Source organism: Felis catus, chromosome A2 (genome assembly GCF_018350175.1).
Source record: "Felis catus isolate Fca126 chromosome A2, F.catus_Fca126_mat1.0, whole genome shotgun sequence".
NCBI classification, from domain to species: Eukaryota; Metazoa; Chordata; class Mammalia; order Carnivora; family Felidae; genus Felis; species Felis catus.
This window is the reverse complement of record NC_058369.1, coordinates 70,737,546-70,746,263: the sequence shown is the minus strand read 5'-3', so window position 1 is coordinate 70,746,263 and position 8,718 is coordinate 70,737,546. Positions and strand designations below refer to the sequence as shown.

The window sequence follows — 8,718 nt, the reverse complement described above, 5'->3', positions numbered from 1 at the left end:
AGAAATTGGAACCCTTGTGCGTTATTGGTGGGAATGTAAAAATGTTTAGTCATTATGGAAACCGGTATGGTGGTTCCTCAAATAATTTAAAATAGGATTACCATATGATCTGATAGTTTCACTTCTGGGTATGTACTTTATATAAAAGAACCGAAAGCAGGGTCTCAGGTATTTGTACACCACTTTTCATAGCAAGATTATTCACAACAACTAAACAGTGGAAGCAACTCAAGTGTCCATCAATGGATGAATGGATAAGACTTAAATGTTTAGTGGTAAAAGGGGAAGACATTCTGCAGTATGCTACAGTACAGATGAAATTTGAGGACATTATGCTACATCAAATTAGCCAGTTACTGAAAGACATATACTGCACGATTCCACTTATTGGAGGAACATAAGAGTAGTCAAATAATAAAGACAAAAAGTATAACTTTTGTTCTTTTGGCAGGGGGTAAGGGAGAGTTACTGTTTAATGGGTATAGAGTTTGCGTTTCACAAGATCAACACAGGGGATGGATGGTGGTGATCATCGCACAATGTTACCGTACTTGACACCGCTTAACTGTGCACTTAAAATCATTAAGATGGTAATGGAAGAAACACCAAAAGAAAAAAGAAAAAAAAAAGTTTTGCTGCCTCTTTGGTCTGGGCCCAAAAAGAACCGAGCAGGTTTCACGTGGTTGCGGTGCGGCCAAGGAGAGGGACCGAGCACTCGGTGAGGCCCCCACCCCTTTCCCCCTCAGGCCTCGCAGGTCCCGAGCACGGCCTAAGGTCATCTCCTCCTGTTCGCAAGCTCCCAATGGCCCCGCAGCGGAGCAAGGCAGAAGTCCGAGGGGCAGGCTGGAGGCAGCTCAGGTTCACAGCCAGCCCTGCGGCCCTCTAGCGGAGTGGAACGCTAGAGCCGGGCTCTCCCAGAAGCGGGCGGGAGACAGGGCCCCTCCCCTCCCAGCCCCATTTGCTCTCCCCCCACCCCTTCGCCCCCGCGCGCCCTCGCGTCCTCCGGCGCCGCGGCCAATCCGAGCCCGGCTCCCGCCTCCTACAGCAGGGCGGTCAGGTGGCAGCAAGGCGGCTGCGCGCAGAATCCGAGCTTTGTGCCCCGCGGCAGGTAAGGTTCCCGTCGCGGAGTGGGGGTCGCGGGCAGCTTTGATAATGCCTTCGGGTTAGGAGCTTGGAGAGCGCGGCTCCCCGGAGGCCGGCGCCGACCCTGCGGTCTCGGGCCCAAGCCCCAAACCGCAGGCGCAGCCTCAGCGCCTCCTATCTCGCTCCGCTGGGCCCAGAGGGAAGCTAGCAGTCCGGAGGCTTGGTGATCGCGACGAGCTCCCTCGGGAAGGGGCTTCCTCCAAAATGCAAGAGTGTTTAAAAAATCTGTATTTTATCTAAGAAGAGTTTATGGTTTCGGTTTTTACGTAGACTGGTGCTGCGTACATCTACGGTGTAGCCTAGGGGACTGAGGCTGAGCCAGTGGTTCTGTCGAGGCAGCTCCAACGTTGGGGAGACAGCTCGGCCCACAGGAGATGTGCGGGGCCGGGTTCTGCTCCTCGGGTACGAATCCTGCGCAAGCCCCGTAGCTTCTCTTCGCCACACTTTCCTCTTGGGAAACTGGGAAGTATCAGGTATTTCACAGACCCCTGTGAGGGTTACGTGAATTAAGTGCGCTCTAAAAAACTAAGGCTGAGCTCTCAGCAGCAGCAGGGTTAAATATATACACAGATGTTTCGAAGTACTGATACCCTGAATTGTTTGACAAATAAATTAACGTAGTTTACGACATCACGTAGAATAGTAACGCATAAATATAAAAAATAAATGACTAAGATACTGGGGACAGAGACGATGTAAGAACAAAATAAGTCTGGGTGAAAAAGAGAGTAGGTCAGTGCTGTCCAATAGAACTTTCTGTGGTAATGGAAATGGCCTATATTTAACATTTACATAGCTGTACGTGTCAAGTGGCTACCTTATAGCACAGGCAGGTCTATATTGTTTTGCGGGCTGAGTATCCTAGAACGGTTAACTTCAGTTACACAGTTCTAGTCATTTGGTAGTAAAGCATGCTAGAGACTTCTTCCCACCTTCCCTCTGGCAACCACCCTTTGTTTTGTGTATGTAAGGACTTTTTAAAATGTTAAAAACAAAAAGTTACTCCTACACGTTTTGCCTGTGTGGAAGCTCTGTGTTCCTTTGCCCACCCCCACTCCTCAGTTGTGCTGTGGTCAGCTCTTCAGTAGTTCATGGTTTCCTCCTACAGAAAGAACTAGTCTTTCAGTAAGAGGGAGTCAAGGTTCAGATCTTGCTGGGGGATCAGTGCCTAACAACATGTATCGGCCCAGAATGTCCTGATCTCAACCCGATTTTGAAACTGAGTTGCACATTGCTTGCAATTTAAATTAATAAGTCACTTAAAAAAAAAACCACACAAAACATGGATGTATCCTTACAAGTTTCAATACAGTAGACGTTTATTCCTTAAAAGTATTTTGACTTCTGCTATCTCCTTTCTCTCTTACTATATCAAGATCACTTGATCTTGAAAAGGTAGAAAGTTTTGAAATGGTGATGAGGAATAGGAGGAACATTGAGCAGTAGGGGCAAGAAGGTGGGATGGGGAAGAGAGTGGCTTAGGTTTAGAAGGAGTGTTCAAGAAAGCTTCCCTGGTTCTGATAACCCAAGCCTTGTCCCAGTTTACTTGTGTACAGTTCTGCCCATGAGAGAACCAGGAGAGAAGCTAATGACCTCCAGTTAACCGAGACAAACACTGAGGAAGCTAAGGCCAGAGGAGAAGAAAAAATAGAAGTGAAGTGGGTTAGAATTATAGCATGTCAGCACTGAAGGAGAGCGTAGAGATCATCTAAGTTTGTGTAAAGTTCATCTGCCCCCTTTCCTTTCTTGTGGTGCAGAAACCAAGGCAGTAAGAGGCCATGTACGTTGGCCTTGGTCAGAGTGGTAGTGGGTGCCCATGCCAGGTGTAGAATTCTGGGCTCTTGAGTCACAGGCAGGTTCTTATCCCCCAGAGGGATAACTTGTCTGTGTGTACCTCAGTGCCTCATATTTTGGGGTCAAAGCTCAAACTCCACCTCTGTTTAGTTAGTAGACCTGCCACAGTAGGGGAAAGGAGAAACCTGCTTTAAATTGGTTTAAGAAGGTCTTTTATGCAAAAGTGTTGCCTTTTTTCTTTATCTTTCTAGTGAACCACTGCAGCCTGAACTATCATTTGTTATTATGTGGTAATTCAGGAACTAACTCAAGATTCTTCTGTTTTGTAATTTTTCTTAAAGTGCCTGCTCCTAGACAGGCATACCATATATTTCTCGATGAGAAAACCTATTAATTTACATTAATTTAATTTATACGTTTGATGCAATGATAGGCACATCCCAGTGAAATTGTTTTTTGTTTTTTTGTTTTTTTAACTTGACAAAGATATTCTAAAATTAATCTGGAAGTACAAACAGGCAAGACTAGATAGGAATACTCTACAAGTTAATGAGAGAACTTGAACTGCCAGATAGCAAAACATTGTTAAGCCACAGTTATGTAAACAATATATTATAGGCATGGGAATAAAGGTCAGTGACACAGTAGAGGAGGTGAAAAAAAGAATAACTGTGTTCATAAAAAGTTATGTATGAGTCATTGGGGGAAAGGATGAAATATTCAATTAATGATTTGGGAACAACTCAACTATTTGGGGGAAAAGTATAGTTAGAGTCTTATGCCATCACCACAATACTATTTAGATTGATTAAAATATAAAAGTATAAAAGAATTAAAAATCAAGGAAATAAGAATGTCTATAAGTATTTCTAAATATAATACTAAAAGTCAAAAACTTAAGTTTTTTTGGCCCAACTTAAGTTGGACCATTTAAATATTAAACCCTTGAAATAAACTAGCAAACAAACCTAAATCTTCTTGTTATAGGATTAGGTCTTAGATATTTAAGAATATATTAAATATAGAATAAAATTCTCCCTGGGTTCTTTTCAAACCTTAACTAGTCTTGGCAAGACAGTGGGGAGGAAGAGAGAGTTGTGTGATGAGCAGGGAAGATGTGGAAAGGCAGAGCCAGATCTCACCTGGCCAGGGTTCTGCCTCCTGATAGTGCCATCTTAAGGGGAGTTGAAAGCTGGATGGAAAAGGACATGGGAAGGATCCCTTAGTTGAATGTGCTTTATACATGACAGTGCTATTCATCCTAGGTGGTAGATTGCTAATGCCTAATGCAGTAGATTTGTAAGTGGAATTGTTTCACACATGTGCATTTCTCCAAATCATTTTTTGTTTGTTTGTTTTCTTTTGTTTTGCTTTCCCAGATTCTTTGGGGAAGCAGTCAAGTTTATTAACAATGTTTTGTAGACATTTTTTATAGGAAAACTTTCCTGGAAGTTCTCATGTGAGGAGCAAGTAGTAGCAATGTTTCTATGAAGACAAAGGACTTAGGGCAGTTTAATTTCTCTTGAATATGATTTGGGGATTGGAGACAAATTGGAAGCAGTGGAATGGCTATGTCAGAGGTTGCCTGAATTTAGATTTGTAATAGACATTGCTAAGCTGCCCACTATGGAGATGATACCCATCTGTAGTCCCCCTGATATTGTCAGAGAGTCTGTTCCCCACACTTTGACCACTGCACTGTGGCAAACATTTTGATCTCTGACAGTCTGATAGAGCATCAGAAATAATTGTGAAATAATAATTTGCATTCTGTGATCATGACTGACTGAGGTTGAGCATTGTTCCACCTATTTTAAGAGTTATCTGAATTTCCTTTTGTGGAAATCAGAACATTTTAGAGCTGGAACAGACCTTAGAGATGAAGTCCAGCCACACAGCCTACGATGAATCTGTTTGGACATGGCTGCTTGGCTAGCCCATGACTGAAGCAGGGCAAACACTCATTCTCCTGTTTGTCATAATAGCTGTCTGACAGGATCTGTAAAGTTCTCCGGAGCACTCTGGAATTTGGCTCTAGAACCAGAAAGTCTGAAAATTACAGTGCAGTGCTACAGTGCCTTGACTGTGAAAGACCAAACGCTTTTACCCACCCTGCACTTCAGGTATCTCATCTGTAAAATGGAGTTAGTGTTGGCCTTTTTGTCAAGGGTTTTATGGGTTAGTGTGAATATAAAGTAGTTGACACAAGTAAGCTCAAAACTGTTATTATCCTCATATTTTTGCATTTTGTTATCTGACTTTTCCACTCACATGTAAGCTCTAAGCAGGCTTAGACTAAAGTTGTTAAGAACATAAGTAAAGCACAATAGAGTTTAGGATAGGGCATCTATGCAGGGGAGGGCAACCAAGTGTGTTCTCTGGGGAGTCCCTGTGGTCAAGACCGTTGCTTAACACACATCCTTGCCTTAGTTTTGGCTTTTTTCCCTGACTTTGCTATCAGTGTGTTAGTCATACCTCTGAGATATTTTATGCACAAGACATTACACCTATACTGACTCCCTGAGATCTGAGAAGAAAGCTTACCCACTTTGTCACTTCCTGCTTTTTAGGGTTTGTCTTCTAGCAGTTCCCTTTTTCATATTTTTTCAGGAAACATGAAACCTCCAGATTATTAAAGGAAAGATTGCATGTGTGCAGGCTAGGTTGGGTCATGAGACCTGATCTCAAAACAGGCGGAATGAGAAGAGAGAAGGGAGGGGAATTACTGAAAATGGGTTATTTTCAACACACAGCCTAGGTGACCTCCCAGGTGTTCATAGGATTGTCAGGAGTCAAGTGTTTTTGTTTTTGTTTTTTTAATTTTTTTAATGTTTATTTTTGAGAGAGAACGCCCTCGAGCTAGTGGGGGGAGGGCAGAGAGAGAGGGAGACATAGCATTGAAGCAGGCTCCAGGCTCCAAGCTGTCAGCACAGAGCCCGATGCGGGGCTTGAACTCCAACCGAGAGATCATGACCTGAGCAGAAGTCAGACACTTAACCAATTGAGCCACCCAGGCACCCCTGTTTTTGTTTTTTCAAATAATTGATGTTATTATTTCATTGTTCTTATTCATGGTTATCATCACTGTGTTCAACTCTTTCTATATTTTGAAAGAGGACAAGATCAAATTCAGGGATGGGTCCAAGGATTGAGGCTACCATGGCCTTTTCTTCCCAGAGGACTTGGAGAGCCCTCCTTCTCCTCCAGCTCTGAGCAGTCATCTGCATTGGCGTCCTGGACATCCCACGCAGGTAGAGGGGCTAGAGAGGCTTTAGCTCTTTGTCATTTCTGGTTACCCAGTCACCCTGCCATTGCCTGCCCAAGTCTTAGTTGAAATAAAGTGGCAATTCTAACAGCTCTGAAAAACAAATGAAAAAGTTAAGTTTTATAGGCCTCTCTGTTCTAGTGTTTCTCCAAGTGTGGCTGTCTGACCATGTGTGCATGATCTCTTGGATGACTGTTGAAAATACCCAATTTTTAGCCTCCCTTCCCCTGTAGACTTCCTGAGTCAGACACTGGGGGTAGAACCCAGAAATATGCATTTTCAACAAGCAGTTCTTGGAGTACATCAAAGTTTGGAGCCACTATTCTGTACTAGTTTTTTATTTCTTTTCCTTCTCTCTCCTGTTTCTCCTTCCCTTCCCTTTTTCCTTCCCCATTTCTTCCGACTCCTGATGACTTGTTCCTTCCTTCCTTCCTCCTCCTTAATGCTGCAGGTTCAGATTAGCCTATCAAACTGTTCGTAATAAATTTAATCCTTTAGAAAGTCAGCTGGGAGGAAAAAAAAAGAAGTGTGTATTTCCTGCTGCCCTGCTTGTCTCCATAAAAGAAAGGCAGACCCGAAGCTATCCTCTCCAAGCACTAGCTTTGGGACAAGCATTATTCTTTTAAATACACATGGCATTGTGTTTACAGTCCCTCATCTAGTATAGGAGGTGTGCCTGGGGGTTGGAAATGTCCTTCTTCAGAGAAACATCACGGGCATGACATCCCAGGGGAGTCCACCACCAGCAGCCTCAGAATCAGACACTGGCCTGGGTCCCCTTACTGGAGGGCTCAAGGTGGTGGAGGCATTTGGGGAAGATAGGGCCAGTGGACAGTAAGTAGTGTGGGAGAGAGTGGGGTGGCAGCGGGGAGTGTCTGCCTGGAGTGTGGGGCAGGTGTCATCTGAGTCCTGACCTCTGCTTTTGTCTTCACAGCCACTGAAGGAAGGGACCAAGATGAATGCAGAGGTAAGTTCTTTAAAAGGACCAGTTTAAGGAATGCTTTTCTTGCAGTATTCCTCATTTCTCTTTCACAGAGTGTCTTGTCTCCCTAGAGAGCTTTCAGAAACATCTGCACAAACTTGAAAACATTTCTCCTCCAACCTGCCCACGTGCACATGGCTCTGGGTGATATAGGAGGAATTAGGCTCTTCTGAGTTCTTATCTGTGTCTGTCCAGCCTCAGTTAGATTAGAATTTATCTATTGCAGTTAATCCTGAAACAACAGTCAAGAGCTAGGCATGGAGTGGACAGCGGGGCGGCGTTGGGGTGCTGGGCCTAGAGCCCTGCTTTGTGTTATTCTGGGGACACTTACTCTCTGCATTGTCTCCTGGGGGTTCTCCATTCCACTGTCCCTGTTCTTTGATCTGGTGAGATGTCTAGTCACTTGGCTGTTTTGTTCTTTTTCCTGACTAACCAGCTTCTTCCTGTCTTTACTCCTTTCCAAGCCACTGAATTGTGGGTTCCATCTTTTCAACCACTCTTGGTCTGATGTCCCTAACTTTTCTTTTCCTCTTGTCCTGTTTATCCACCAATCCAAACCCAGGACAGTGGTCTGAGGTGAGTGGTATAGCTTCCTGCTGTTTACAGCTTGCAGCTATCTCTAAACCCTCAAGTGGGTACTCAGCACTGCCAGCCTGGCCCCCATGTAGCTGCAGGAGGCCCCCTTTCCCATTGCCCTGGATGGCCAGGTCCAGTCTTCTCACCCTTCCCTGCTCTCTCCTTACTGTTAGCATCTGGACCACCTTTTACCTTACAGAGAAAAATTAGAACCATCAGACATCATCTCTCTCAATTCCTTCCCATTTGTCTTACTGCTCTTCTCACAGTGGAAGGGATGTCTGTCAGTGAGAGAGCTCCAGGCTGTGAGCATAGGAAAATCCAACTTCACGTGTTTTTTTTATCTTGGAAGTCCAAATGGAGGGCAGGGTTCAGGGCTGGTTGATCTGGTGACTCGGCAATCTTGAGGATCCAGGATCATTTCACCGCTCTGCTTTTTATCCAAGTGTTAGCTTTATCCTAGAGATGGTTCCCCTTATGGTTATGGGATGGCTGCCAGTTAACCCGTTGGGGCTACATGCTTCCTCATTCACTTTGAGCAGGAGAAAGAGATAACTTCCTGTGGCTCTCCCAGAAAAGTAGGAACTTCTTGTTTTGTTTTTTTTTTTTTTTTTGAAGTCCTACCAAATGCCTCCTTAGGTTTTATTAAGAATTATGTCACATGCCCACTCTTGGACTAATTATTGGGTTAGAGGAACCAAGATTTTGCCAATTAGCTTAGACTAGTCAGGCCTGCCCTCAAGCAGTTCCCTACCCCATGCTTTGGCTGGATATAGAAAGAAAATAGCATCTAGTCCAAGACATTTCTATTGTCCCATGAGACCCCTGTCCATACTCTGAATTGCAAATTCTGCTGCCTCTTCAGACCTCTTATGGCTTCCCTAGTTATCTCCCTTACCACCTGCATTATTAACCTCATTTCTACTAATTCGTTCTCATTAATATTTCAAAATGCCTT

The 8,718-nt window shown here is 44.2% G+C and overlaps 1 protein-coding gene across 7 annotated transcripts in view; it reads left to right on the top strand.

Moving 5' to 3' along the window:
- The first annotated feature begins 978 nt into the window (after nt 1–978).
- BLVRA (biliverdin reductase A) overlaps nt 979–8,718 on the top strand; it is a 51,350-nt gene continuing 43,610 nt past the window's right edge. Inside the window, exons 1-3 of one of the 7 annotated variants that reach the window (XM_045052173.1) lie at nt 1,463–1,616; nt 6,052–6,188; nt 7,137–7,169. In XM_045052173.1, the coding sequence (XP_044908108.1) occupies nt 7,162–7,169 (8 nt within the window). In that variant the 5' untranslated portion in view covers nt 1,463–1,616; nt 6,052–6,188; nt 7,137–7,161. Of the gene's footprint in view, nt 1,109–1,448; nt 1,617–4,926; nt 5,061–6,051; nt 6,189–7,136; nt 7,170–8,718 lie in introns of those variants that run through there. The other 6 variants (XM_023250188.2, XM_023250189.2, XM_023250191.2 and 3 more) reach the window with 6 other exon arrangements.